This window comes from Rhinoderma darwinii, chromosome 1 (assembly GCF_050947455.1).
Source record: "Rhinoderma darwinii isolate aRhiDar2 chromosome 1, aRhiDar2.hap1, whole genome shotgun sequence".
Taxonomy (NCBI): domain Eukaryota; kingdom Metazoa; phylum Chordata; class Amphibia; order Anura; family Rhinodermatidae; genus Rhinoderma; species Rhinoderma darwinii.
The window spans coordinates 529,206,267-529,220,126 of NC_134687.1; the positions used below are offsets into that span (position 1 = coordinate 529,206,267).

A 13,860-nucleotide genomic window follows, 5' to 3' on the forward strand; every position below is an offset into this window, starting at 1 on the left:
AGCGTAAATAACATTAACTTTATTCCATGAGTCGGCACGATTACGGGGATACCAAATATGTAAAGGTTTTATATGACGTGGTGTATATCGGCTTGTTCTGCTTCACAGCCCGTAACGTGCATGCGCTGTCACTGCTGTTCTCGCGGTCCCTGCAGTTTTCGAGATAACAGCAGGGGCCGCGTATGCGCATTACAACAGAACAAGCCGCTATACACATCACAAGTGACGTGTAGTTTACCCGAAAAATAATTCAAGATCAAAATAGTGGCCAGAGCGAGAGCAGAGAGTGACGTCACCCATCAAGTTCCCCACGGCAGGATCTGGAAACCGGGCCACTTTGGAAAATGTAAGTATATTACGAATGTATTTACATTTATAAATTGCAAGCGTTAACACAAAGTCATTAACCCGTTAGTGACCGCCAATACGCCTTTTAACGGCGGCCACTAACGGGCTTTATTCTGATGCTTAAGCCTTTTTACGGCACTGCATCAGGATAAAGTAAACAGAGCAGGGAGCCTTCAAATCTCCCTGCTCTCAGCTGCCAGAGGCAGCTGAGGGCTGGGGGCATCCCCGCTCTGCCGTGTCAGATCGATATCAGTATCGATCTCACCCGTTTAACCCCTCTGATGCGGTGCACAATAGCGTGCACCGCATCTGAGTGGTTTTGGAGAGAGGGAGGTCCCTCTTTCTCCCACCGACACCCGGCGATACGATCGCCGAGTGTGTGTGTCTCCAATGGCAGCCGGGGGCCTAATAAAGGCCCCCAGGTCTGCCTGGAGCGAATGCCTGCTAGATCATGCCGGAGGCATGACCTAGCAGATGCCTGTCCGTTTCAAAACGGACAGGCAGTAATACACTGCAATACAAAAGTATTGCAGTGTATTATAATAGCGATCGGAGAATCGCATATTAAAGTCCCCTAGTGGGACTAGTAAAAAAGGATAAAAAAAAGTTTAATAAAGTTAATTTTAAAAAAAAAATGTGAAAAAAAAAAAATGAAAAACCCACTTTTTCCCCTTACAAACTGCTTTAGTATTAAAAAAACAAAATAAAGTAAAAAAGTTACACATATTTGGTATCGCCACATCCGTAACGACCCAGACTATAAATCTATTACATTATTTAACTCGCACGGTGAACGCCGTAAAAAAATGTAATAAAAAAAACTATGGAAAAATTGCTGTTTTCTGTGAATCCTGACTTAAAAAAAATGTGATAAAAAGTGATCAAAAAGTCGCATCTACTCCAAGATGGTACCAATAAAAACTACAAGTCTTCCCGCAAAAAAAAAAAAGCCCTTATACAACCGCATCGGCGAAAAAATAAAAACGTTACGGCTCTTCAAATATGGAGAAAAAGCGTTTTTACTGTGTAAAAGTAGTAAAACATACAAAAACTATACAAATTAGGTATCGTTGCAATCATAACAACCCGCTGAATAACGTTAGTGTTATTTATATCACACGGTAAACGGCGTTGATTTAAGACGTGAAAAAGAGTGGCAAAATTTCAGGTTTTTTTCTATTCCCCCCCAAAAAAAAGTTAATAAAAGTTAATCAATAAATAATATGTCCCCCAAAATGGTGCTATTAAAAAATACAACTTGTCCCGCAAAAAACAAGACCTTATACAGCTATGTCGACGCAAAAATAAAGAGGTTATAGCTCTTGGAATGCGACGATGGAAAAACATTAAGGGGTTAAATCTCGACAACCCCTCTCTAAGTGGTGGAAAGATGGCAAAATACAATCAGAAAAGATCATCACTATAGTTAGATGGTAGAAGTTCTGAGACAATCATACAAAATTGCAATGAAAAATTCTCTAGTTGTCTTGAGGGGTGGTCCTCTCAAAGGTCAATATCCATAGATTACAGGTGTTTTTGAAAAACCTAGACATGGGGTGTCTTCTTAAAGTGATGGAGAGATTTTACTGTAAGTATATCAAAAGTGATATATTGCTTATTACAAACAAAGCCAACTTTATGATCAGAAGTTTTGACCCCTACATGGAAAGTTTGGGCAGCATCAGATATCTGGGACGACGATAAACATAAACATGCATTAGACTTGTTTTAGGTTTTTATTGACACTATTTACAATAAAACACATTATTTACCTGTCATTTGCAAATTAATACAATGTCTCGCATGGAAATTTAAATAACAGAACATATTACAAAATTTGACATGGGCAAGGAAAAAAACAAAAGGAAATAAAATGTACCACAGTAAAGCGGCAAATAACCAGCTTATAAATAAGAGTATTTGTGGTTTTTAATGAAGTACATGTGACTTCCATTTTCATATTGCTACAAGGCATGTACAAAATAAGCATTGATATTATTCAACACAAAAACAGTATGCAAATGTCTTCTCTTTCTTCAAGCAGATCGTCTTCCTGTTGTCAAGAACAGTGTACAATAAAAGGCATCGTCTTATCTAAAAGAAAAGAAAGAACAAAAATCAAAAACAGTGAGAAAGTTAGTCAGGAATCTTTTGCACATGAGAAATCGTATCACTTCTCTATTTTTGTCTTGTTGCTTTTACAGAAAAAGAGAGGGACATCAATCGTGTCATGCGATTACCTCACATCTAAGAAATCATAACTCCCTTTGTCATGAACCTCGGTATCACACTGACAGGGACATTAAATTATGCATTTGAAGCGGAATTATCAAAGGAATGACTGAATAATTGAAGTGCACCTCCCGTTTCACATAAAATTTACAAGCAGGATGATCTTACTGCAGCAAAATCAGCCATATACTTCATTAATGTTCAGCTAGAACTGAGCCTCCTGGTGTCCCTACTACAGGCTGTGTACATTTTTAAAGAGCGTCCTGTCTATGAGTTATATAATCACTTAACCCCTTCCCGCCCAATTACGTACAGAAGCGGAGCCTGCACCAGCTGCTGCGGGTGTCCGCTGTTCTTTACAGCTGACATCCTGATGTAACGGCCAGGACCGGAGCTAGCCTCCGATCCGGCCGATTAACCCTTAGATGTAGCGAACAAAAGCGATCGCTGCATCTAGGTGGTTAGATCGTGGAAGATCGTTGCTATGGCAACGATCGACATCTGCGTTGTTGCCGGTGGTTGCTATGGCAACCAGAGGCCTAAAAATGGCCTCCTGGACTGCCTAGTACGGTAGCCTATTAGGTCCCGCCCGCAGGCAAAGCCTAATAGGCTTGCGGTCAGTGAATAACTGACAGCTCTAATACACTGTACTATGTAGGTAGTGCAGTGTAATAGAATAGCGATCAGGGCTTCATGCCTTCAAGTCCCATAGTGAGACAAAAAAAAAAAAAAGTTAAAAAGTAACAAAAATTCAAACCTGCCTTTTTTCCCATAATAAGCCTTTTATTATAGGAAAAAACTGAAAACATAAAAAAAAAAAAAAAAAAAATTACACATATTTGGTATCGCCGCGTCCGTAACGACCCAAACGATAAATTATATCACGTTATTTCCCCGTACAGTGAACACCGTAAAAAAAAAAAAAAAAACAATTCCAGAATCGCTGTTTTTTGGTCACCACCCCTCCCAAAACAGACTAAAAAGTGATCAAAATGTTGCATGTACCCCAAAATTGTACCAATAAAAACTACAACCTGTCCCACAAAAAAAAAAAGCCCTCGCACCGCTTTTTTGACGAAAAAAACAAAAAAACAAACAAAAAACAGATGGCTCTCAGAATATGGAGATACAAAAAAAATTAAATAAAGTTTTTTTATTGTGCAAACGCTGTAAAATTATAAATATATATACATTCTACATATGGTATCGCCCCGCAGATTAAAGTGAAAATGTCATTTGTAGCACATGGTGAACGGCATAAAAAAGAAAAAAAGAAAAAAAAAAAACTGTCAGAATTGATGGTTTTTGGTCACTTCCCTTGCTAAAATAATTGAATAAAGTGTGATAAAAAAACAAAAAAATAAATAAATGATGTACCGCAAAATGGTACCAATGAAAACTACAGATTGTCCCGCAACAAATAAGCCCTCACACAGCTCCAGTGAAGTTCTGTCTCTCAGAATATGGCGACGCTAAATGTGCAGAGCGTTCCAAAAGCGGATAAGATCTGGCAACATTTGTGTGTGCGACACCGGGCACACATCTGCGGATTATTTATTTACGCCATTATTATACCCTGATGTAGGCCGCACAGTTTACATATGCCACCACATTATAAACTGAAATACCAGCGAAACCCCAGACAGAACAAATACCAAGCTAAATCTACGCTTCAAATGCCATATGGCGCTCCCTCCCTTCTGAACTCTACAGTGTGCCCAAACAGCAGTTTACGTCCACATATATGGCATCGCCAAACCCGGGAGAACCCGCTTAACAGGTTATGAGATATTTGTCTGCAGTGGCACAAACTGGGCACTAAAATGGCATATCAGTAGAAAATTGCAATTTTCACTTTGCACCATCCGCTGAGCATTTATTTCCAATAAATGAAAAAGAAAAACCCCTGTGGGGTCAAAATGCCCACTACACTCTTTAAATGCCTTGAGAGGTGTAGTTTCCAAAATAGAGGTCTACTTGGGTGTTTGTTTTACTATTTGACCTCTGAGCCCTGTGATTGTGGGCCAATGCTGCGAAAATCACCAAAATAGACCTCATATACGCATTGTGCTCTTTCACTCATGAGCCCTGTCATAAGTCCAGGCAAATGATAAATGCCTTGAGGGGTGTATGGGGTCACTTCTCTGGGGTTTCTATTGTGCTCTGGTACCTCAGGGGCTCGGCAAGCGCGACATGGGGCCCGTACACCAATCCAGCAAAATCTGCGCTCTAAAAGCCAAATGGTGCTCCTATTTTGAGCTCTGCCATGTGTCCATACAGCAGTTTAGGGCCACACATGGGGTATTGCCGTACTCAGGAGAAAAAACACCACAATTTGTTACTCAATTGCTCCCATTACCCCTCGTGTAAATAAAAAAATGGAAGCTAAATCTACATATTTTTGGAAAAATACATTCTTTTCATTTTCACTGCCTAATTTTAATAAAATTTATGTAACACCTGTGGGGTGGTTTCAATGCTCACTACACCCCTAGACGAATGATCTGAGAGGTGTAGTTTCCATAATGGAGTAACTTCTCACTGGTTTCTACTGTACTGGTACCCCAGGGGCTCTGCAAAAGCGACATGGTGCCTAAAAACCAATCAAGCATAGTCTGCATGCCAAGTAGCGCTCCTGCCATCTAAGCCCTGCCGTGTGTCCAAACAGACGTTTATGACCACATATGAGGTATTGCCGTACTCGGGAGAAATTGCTTTACAGATGTTGGGGTTCTCTTTCTCCTTTATTCCTTGTAAAAATTCTATGTTTTTTTCAGAGGAAAAAGTAGATTTTCATCCTCACAAACTAATTCCTATAAATTCAGCAAAAAAAACCTGTGGGGTCAAAGTGCTAACTATACCCCTAGAAAAAAATCCCTTGAGGGATGTAGTTTCCAAAATGGGGTCACTTTTGGGGGGTTTCCACCGTTTGTCCCTCCAGTGTGTTGCAAACGCGACATGGCACTGAAAACCATTCCAGCCAAAACTGCGCTCCAAAATCCAAATGGCACTCATTCCCTTCTGAGCCCTGCCGTGGTTCTAAACAGCTGTTTATTACCACATATGGGGTATTGCTGTAATCAGGAGAAATTGCTTTACAGATGTTGGGGTGCTTTTTCTCCTTTATTCCTTGTAAAAAGTAGAAAATTCTTGGTTTCTTCAGAAATTATTTTTTTTTCATTTTTACAGACCAATTCAAATAAATGTAGCAAAAAAATTGTGGGGTCAAAATGCTAACTATAGCCCTAGATATATTCCTTGAGGTGTGTCGTTTCCAAAATGGGGTCACGCTTGGGGGGTTTGGCACCACAAGACCTCGTCAAACCTGACATGGTGCCTAACAAATATTCTAATAAAAAGGAGGCCCCAAACTCCACTAAGTGCTCCTTTGCTTCTGAGGCCAGTGCTTCAGTCCATTACCACACTAGGGCCACATGTGGGATATTTCTAAAAACTGCAGAATCTGGGCAATAAATATTGATTTGCATTTCTCTGGTAAAACTTGTGTTACAGAAAAAAAATGTATTACAAATGAATTTCAGGAAAAATTTGTAAATGTCACTTCTACATTGCTTTCATTCCTGTGAAACGCCTGAAGGGTTAAAAACACCTCCTGAATGCGGTTTTGAATACTTTGAAGGGTGCAGTTTTTAAAATGGGGTGTTTAAGGGTTTCAAATATATAGGCCCCTCAAAGCCACTTCAGAAGTGAACTGGTCCCTGGAAAAAAAAGTATTTTGAAATATTCTTGAAAATGTGAGAAATTGCTGCTAAAGTTCTAAGCCTTGTAACGTCTTAGAAAAATAAAAGAACGTTCAAAAAGCGATGCAAACATAAAGTAGACATATGGGAAATGTTAACTAGTAACTATTTTGTGTGGTATTACTATGTGTTTCACAAGCAGATACATTTAAATTTCGTAAAATCATAATTTTTGCAAATTTTCTCAAAATTTTGGGAATTTTCAAATAAATGCTGAATTCATTAACCAATTTTTTTCACTAACAAAAGTACAATATGTCACGAGAAAACCTCGGAATCGATTGGTTAGGTAAAAGCATTCCAAAGTTATTACCACAAAGTGACACGTCAGATTTGAAAAACGGGGCTGGTCCCGAAGGCCAAAATCAGCCTGGTCATGAAGGGGTTAAAGCTCTCCTTAAGGAATGCAATTGAGTCAAAAGATGTGATAAGTTAAATAGCCCAGACAGTAAGCACAAAAACTAAAAACGGACGTCCTGCTAAGATGTACACAGGTGTAGCAGAGAGGAGGACCACCAGTGGATGTATCTGAACAATGAGGGTGCAGTCACACAGCAGATTTGTTGCAGAAATTTTCTGTGACTGAAAATTAGTTCTATCCATCTGAATGGAACTTCAGAAACCCATGCACATGAAGAAACAATCCTATTCAGACATATTGAACTAATTATCATGCTCCAAAAATTTCTGCAAAAACCATGCTACGTGTGATCGCACCCTAAGGCACAGAGCATTAAAGGCAGTCTTGAAAATTACATCTAAAGGTTTAATTGAACTATTTAGATCCCCTAGATCACCAGGCTGCCATAGAAATCATCGGCACCCCACAATTGCATCCCAGGTGTACCAGTGGGGTGAGAGAGGGAGCCCCCTCTTCCACTATAGAACGCTGCATGTGAGGGGTTAAATATGATTGGAGACCACTGCTAGATCGATGCCATGAAGTCCGAGGCTTTTAGCAACAGCCTGGGCTTCAGGAGCATCCCGCCCAATGCGGGAAAACTTCTTCTGAAGTGCCAATGTCAAAAAGTGGCGCTTCAGCAGAACTACCCTGAACGACCGCCTTTAAAAAAAAAACAAAAAAAAAAACGCACTATACGGCGGTCGTTAAAATTTGCATCGCGGCCACAATTCGGTGCCAGTGTGAAATATTTGCGTCCTGCAGTCCAGCGCATGCTCTGAAGAGCGAAAGATATAAACCCCAAAAGAACTCTAACCTTTTCTGAATGTCAGCTGCATTTGGTCTATGAATCATTCTGTTCCCCACAGGTCCCAAAACACCCGCACTGACTTATAAGTTGCAGTGGGGAAGAGACTTTATTTACTCATCTCTCCCCACTGCAGCGCTGATGTATCGGGAAACGTGAATAAATAGATCCTCTCCCAACCGCTCCTGATACATTAGCACATGCATCTGCTGGCGTTTTGAGACCAATGGTGAGAGGAATAATTTAAAGATCCAATGCATAAAAGAACATTAAAGGAGAATTTGTGGGCGTTTATACCTTCAGGTCTTCTTAGCATTCGCTGAACTGCAGGGCGCAGATTTCACCCCGACGCCGCTAGAGCACATCATGTGACCTCACATCTCTCTGAACAATGCAGTCACGTGATGCCCCTTCTGACACCATTTTAACCACATTTCATTGTTATGTTGTGCTGGTGTCGGTTGATCACAGTGGGCTGGGGAACATGGTGGCTCTGAAAGGAGGAAGAATCAGTAACAATTTACAGTGAATGTATCTTTCCCTTATTTCATTTTATGTAGCGATACGTCTATAATAGTGGCTAAACCCTTTAACTTCCCAAGGTTAAAAAAATAAATGATTCGGAGGTTTTAGTGTTCTGCTCTGCATGTAAAGTGTATAGCTTTGATTCGAACGTTCTGTTTCTACAGAATTGGCACCAGTTTGAGGTTTGTATCAGTTAGTTGTCACCATTTATCACACAGATGAATTTGTCTACACCTGGGCACACCAGTCTTGATAGATGAAGCTTTGAGCATATTCTCCTATTTTACATGCATTTTTAGGCCATTTAAAAGCACTATATTGTAAATGACTGTAGAACACAAATTAAACATGAGGCCATATTTTACTCTGCACTGAACAACTTTATTACAAGATTTACATTATCTACATAAACCATCTGTTAGTCCACAGAATATACAACATGCCCTATGGCACTATGAAAAAAAACACTCCATTAGATCTAGAAAGCGGCCTTCTTTTCACAGCGCTTTACAGATAAGATTTCTAAAAAAAAAAAAAAAAAACTAACCATAGTACAGTAAACGGTGGAACAGGATTATGAATCTTCACTAAAACCTTTAGGCTTTCTTCACATCTGAGACAGGGCTCCGTTCATGGGTTCCGTTTGCATCACCATTGATTTCAATGGTGACGGATCCGGTGCAAATGGTTTCCATTTGTCACAGTTGTGCAAGGGTTCCGTCGTTTTGCCGGAAGCAATACCGTAGTTGACTGTGCTATTCATTCCGTCAAAATGAAGGAACCCTTGCACAACGGAGACAAGCGGAAACCATTTACACCGGATCCTTCACCATTGAAATCACAGAAGCCTATGGTTTCCGTTTGTTTTAGTCAGGGTTCCGTTCGGACGGAAAGCTCCGACAGAACGCCTGAACGGAGCCCTGACGCAGATGTAAATTAAGCCTTAGAGCTATAGAAGGCAATTGATTTAGAAAAAAATAAATTAAAAACCCACATAAAAACACACACTACTCTTTTGGCCTACATCGGGCTAATACAGCCCTACGGACACTTAGTGTGTACTTCCAACATACACGCTAGTTTAGGTAAAACAGAAGATGTGAACAGGGCCTGAATGATATGTTATTATGTCTATAATGTCTACTAGCCGATGCAAAGAAGACTTTGTGCGGCCATCCATCACATGATCTAATAGGAACCAGACAAATAGGGATTGAGCCGCTGCAACAATAAACAAAGGTCTGATCAGCTAAAAGTCATACATGCAGGAACTGCCAGGGCCTTGCATTGCCCTACGTTGTCTGGAAGCTTTAGCAATAGATCAAGAGCTGGACCCAATACATCATTGCATCCTGCTGTTGGCAGATGTCACTCACTGTGCAGCCCTAGCCACACAACCAATCTCTTCTCCATTCACTAAAATACAACCCGACTGAAACAAAAGTTACAGACGTCTGCAAACAACGCTCAGTCCTGCACTGAAGCAGCAATGGTTTTAGTTTTTTATTGAATATGTACAAAGCAAATGGGTCACCGTGTTTTCTCTACTACTTTCTTTACTACTGCTTATAAACCGCAATACATTCATTTCAGTTCATTCAATGGCGACTCTGTAAGGAGTATAGCGTTTACAGAAGTTTCATGGTCCCCCTGTGGGTGGATTAGCGCCATTTCTTGTGGTTTTAAAACCATAAAGGATTTAGTAAACCAAACGGTAGGCCTTAACACTTTCATTATAATTTTTTTGTCACGTTTCCGTTGCATTTTGACAGCTAGAATATTGCATCAAGACACGCTATTTCAGAAAAAAACTGCCAAAAGGGATCGGTAGCAGAATAGATAAGTCATGGCTACAGTAAAAATGGAAGACATGACACTAGAGTGAACAGAGCCTCACAATTATTCTTTATTGGAAAATGCATACGCATTACCAACTCATAACCATTGAATGGTTCAGTTTACTGTAGGAAAAACAGCTGTAAAACATTAAGTTACATGTCACATTTAGAGGTGAATTGGCGTCTATGTGCTACTATTATTTTATTATGTGTGTAATATATTCAACCCCAAGCGCTCACCTTCTAGGGTGATTGGCATCAAACAGAGTGTCGTCATCTTCTTCCTCTTGTTCTAAGGGAGTTAGTTCCATATTTCCTATATTTGTATCCAATACTCCATATTTTCTAGTTTTCTTATTTTTTCTTCTTGTCCTGTTATGGATTAGAGCAAAATGTATGATGAATTCTCAAGAAAGGTAAAATTGATAGGAACTAGATGTTAAGAAATTAAAATCGGGTTTACAAGTTATGTATTGCTGCACCAATGTTAAAAATTGCTGTGTAATTTAACTTTTCACTTAGTAGAAAATTTCTCAAAGCCAAAAGACAGTTATTATTATTATTATATATGGATCCACAAAATATGGCACACGTGCCATTTTCTCTTAATTGCCCTCTTAATGGATCAGTGGTATACTTTGTGGCAAGGTGCCACAGTACATTCAAATACCCATCCTCAACTCCGTAGTGCCATGCAGGGGGAAGAAATAAATTTGGAGCATGTTTTGTGATCGGAATGGCACAATCACTTTTCAGTTTCCGTACCTTTCTTACTGCCTGACCATTTCATACAAGAAAATAAAGACCTCTACTTCCCATAATAGTGATTTTCTTTACAAACTGCAAGTATAGCAAATGTATCCCATCCTTACCACCATTTAGGCTTCGTTCACATCTGCGTTGGGTTCCCCGTTCTGACGTTCCGTCTGAGCTTTCTATCAGAGCGGGAACCTGAACAGACACGAACGGAAACCAGAACTTTCTGTTTCCATCACCATTGAAATCAATGTCAGTTTGTGTCTGTTCAGGGTCCCGCTATGACGGAAAGTCAGAACGGGACCCCAACACAGATGTGAACGAAGCCTTACAGATAGAAATTATGCTTTGATCTTACACGCTGGCTATAGATGTAGCAATTTTTGACCCATTGTCAGAATTATAGCAAAACATGCAAAGATTGATGAATAATATGAACACAAGAAGCAAATACTGGTCTGACACAAACTAACGAAACCACATACAAACACATCAATCTGATGTTTAATCCAAGTCTTTGTCACATTTGTCAGTTTCTATAAAGGCCCTGCAGTCCAACCCACTGTGAAAATAATTTAACACTAACCGACTAAAATTTCTGAGCAGGAACGATACATTTTCCAGTCGATTGGCCCGATAAGTCGATTTTGACGAAATGATCATCTTTGCAAGAGTTAATTATTGACGGTCTGTAGTTATCGGTAGTCAGGTGATATAGTGAAAGTTGGTCAGTGCAAATCCAGCTGTAACGTCTTTCCATGGCAGTTGGGTTTACTTGAAGTTTAACATGTCAAATATCCATTTACCAAACTGTTCAAATATTTTTTTTAAACATGAAAATCCATGTCCGTGGGAAATGATTAATTGCTGGCTTAGTATCAATTGCATGCAATTGTCATTAAACAGAAGTAGGGTCACAATATAGAAAAAAAGTGGGTTTTATTTATCGAAACAGTCTGACAGAAAACACAGACCTTGTTGGCCAAAGCAACCGGAGCGAAGGTTCATCACAGCTGTACGGTTATTGGTTACTATGGACAACAATACCGGATTTTCTGTTCGTTTGATAAATGAGACCCACTATTGCCTGACAGAAAAAAATGGCCTCGTGGTTATAGTAAGCAATCATAGTGCGGCTTTCATTTTTTTCTAAAACAAAAGCGGAGCTCCGATTGGTTATTTTCGCCAGCAAAGCCTGCGTTTGTTAGACCGTTTTGATAAATAAGGCAGGACTATTCCCTATGTAGAGACCTTTTAATCCCCTTATTTATAAAGATTCTATTAGTAGAAACACTGCAATGATAATCATGGTAAACTGTATTTGATGTGAGCTCCTGGATACAAGGAACATTAGGCCAATCCAAATTACTCATTGGATTTCAGGCAGCGTAATGCATATGCTGGAAAGCAATTCTACAGTAATAAAATGTGGCAGATTGTCTATTGTAATATACAGATTATGCATAATTATGACACTTAAGCTGCTTAATGTCACAGCGAAACACGGAGATCTCGCTGTATTACGGCATTAATTGACTTTTTACATGGCAACAAGTAAAGTTTGCTTTTTGGGAATATTAAGATTCTGCCAGTAGACAACCCCACACTGACATCTCGAAGACTGTCATCCGCACGTGAATTGCTAGATGCATCAGGGTTTGCTCATCATCATTATTATTTTTCCTTTAATTCTAAGGTATATTTCTCTAGGAGACAGAATAACATCCAAGACCTTGCAATGCGATAACTCAAGGCAGTGAAACGGCGGCTATATATAACTTTATGTTTCTATAAAACATTTATTGTAAAACCTGTCTTTCTATAATAGTGGAGATATATCACAGCTGTCTGTGTCACATTCAGCCACGTTTCTAGCGCACGTACTTGAGGTTCTGGATTTCTATATGAACAAGACAACTTTGCATTGTAGTTACAAGTCACACGGAGAAGACGTTTAATGTGTAGCATTATTTTTATGACTATACGGGAATATATTCGGAAAATCCATACACCGCAATTCTTTGACACACAGGATCACCAGAATTACGATCACATTAATGTTGATGAACTTACATGTGATCGATATTAGGTGTATTCTGTGAGTCTGAAATACAGGACCGGCTCTCAGCCAAGCCGTCAGCTCAGACGAATTGACAGAATCGGCTGAATGAAACTGATACAGCCTCTATAGATTTAGAATATATATCGTAAAAAGTAATACACATTTTCTAATAAAAGTCGATAGATAAAAAAAAAAAGTAAAAAAAATAAAAAGGGTTTAAAATGACAAAACACATTGATTTAATAAAAAGACAACAACCATTCAAAAGTTGTACATAGTCTTTAACCCCTTAATGACACAGCCAATTTGAGATTTTTCATTTTAGTTTCTTCCTCCCTGCCATCCAAAAGGCGTAACTTTTTTATTTCTTCGTCGATCTAGCCGTATGAAGGCTTGTTTTTTTGCGGGACAAGTTGTACTTTTTTATGGCACCATTTATTGTACTACATAATGTACTCTGTAGCGGAAAAAAAATGGGCAAAAAACAGTGATCACACCATTTTTTGGAGGGTTTTGTTTTTACGTCCATCAGGTGGTAAAAACTACATATTCACCTTATTCTACAGGTCGATAGGATTACAGTGATACCAAATGTATATGTTTTATTTCAGGTTTTACCACTTTTAAAAAAAATAAAACTATTTGCTATAAAACAACAATTTTGTGTCACCACATACTGAGAGCCATCATTTTTTGGGGTACTTGCGACTTTTTGCTAACTTTTTATTCCATTTTTTTTTTTTTTTTTTTTTTTTTTTTTTTTAGAGTTAAAGAGGCTCTGTCACCAGATTTTGCAACCCCTATCTGCTATTGCAGCAGATAGGCGCTGCAATGTAGATTACAGAAACGTTTTTATTTTTAAAAAACGAGCATTTTTGGCCAAGTTATGACCATTTTTGTAGTTATGCAAATGAGGCTTGCAAAAGTCCAAGTGGGCGTGTATTATGTGCGTACATCGGGGCGTTTTTAATACTTTCACTAGCTGGGCGCTCTGAAGAGAAGTAACATCCTCTTCTCTTCAGAACGCCCAGCTTCTGACAGTGCAGATCTGTGACGTCACTCACAGGTCCTGCATCGTGACGGCCACATCGGCACCAGTGGCTACAGTTGATTCTGCAGCAGCATCAGCG

The 13,860-nt window shown here is 39.3% G+C and overlaps 1 protein-coding gene across 1 annotated transcript in view; it reads right to left on the minus strand.

Moving 5' to 3' along the window:
• Positions 1–2,090: 2,090 nt before the first annotated feature.
• The window catches only part of FAM174A (family with sequence similarity 174 member A), a 39,089-nt gene continuing 27,319 nt past the window's right edge, over positions 2,091–13,860 (minus strand). The window contains exons 2-3 of the mRNA XM_075854841.1: positions 10,153–10,284; positions 2,091–2,442 (exon numbers count right to left, since the gene is read on the minus strand). Of these exons, the coding sequence (XP_075710956.1) occupies positions 2,439–2,442; positions 10,153–10,284 (136 nt within the window). The 3' untranslated portion in view covers positions 2,091–2,438. The remainder of the gene's footprint in view (positions 2,443–10,152; positions 10,285–13,860) is intronic.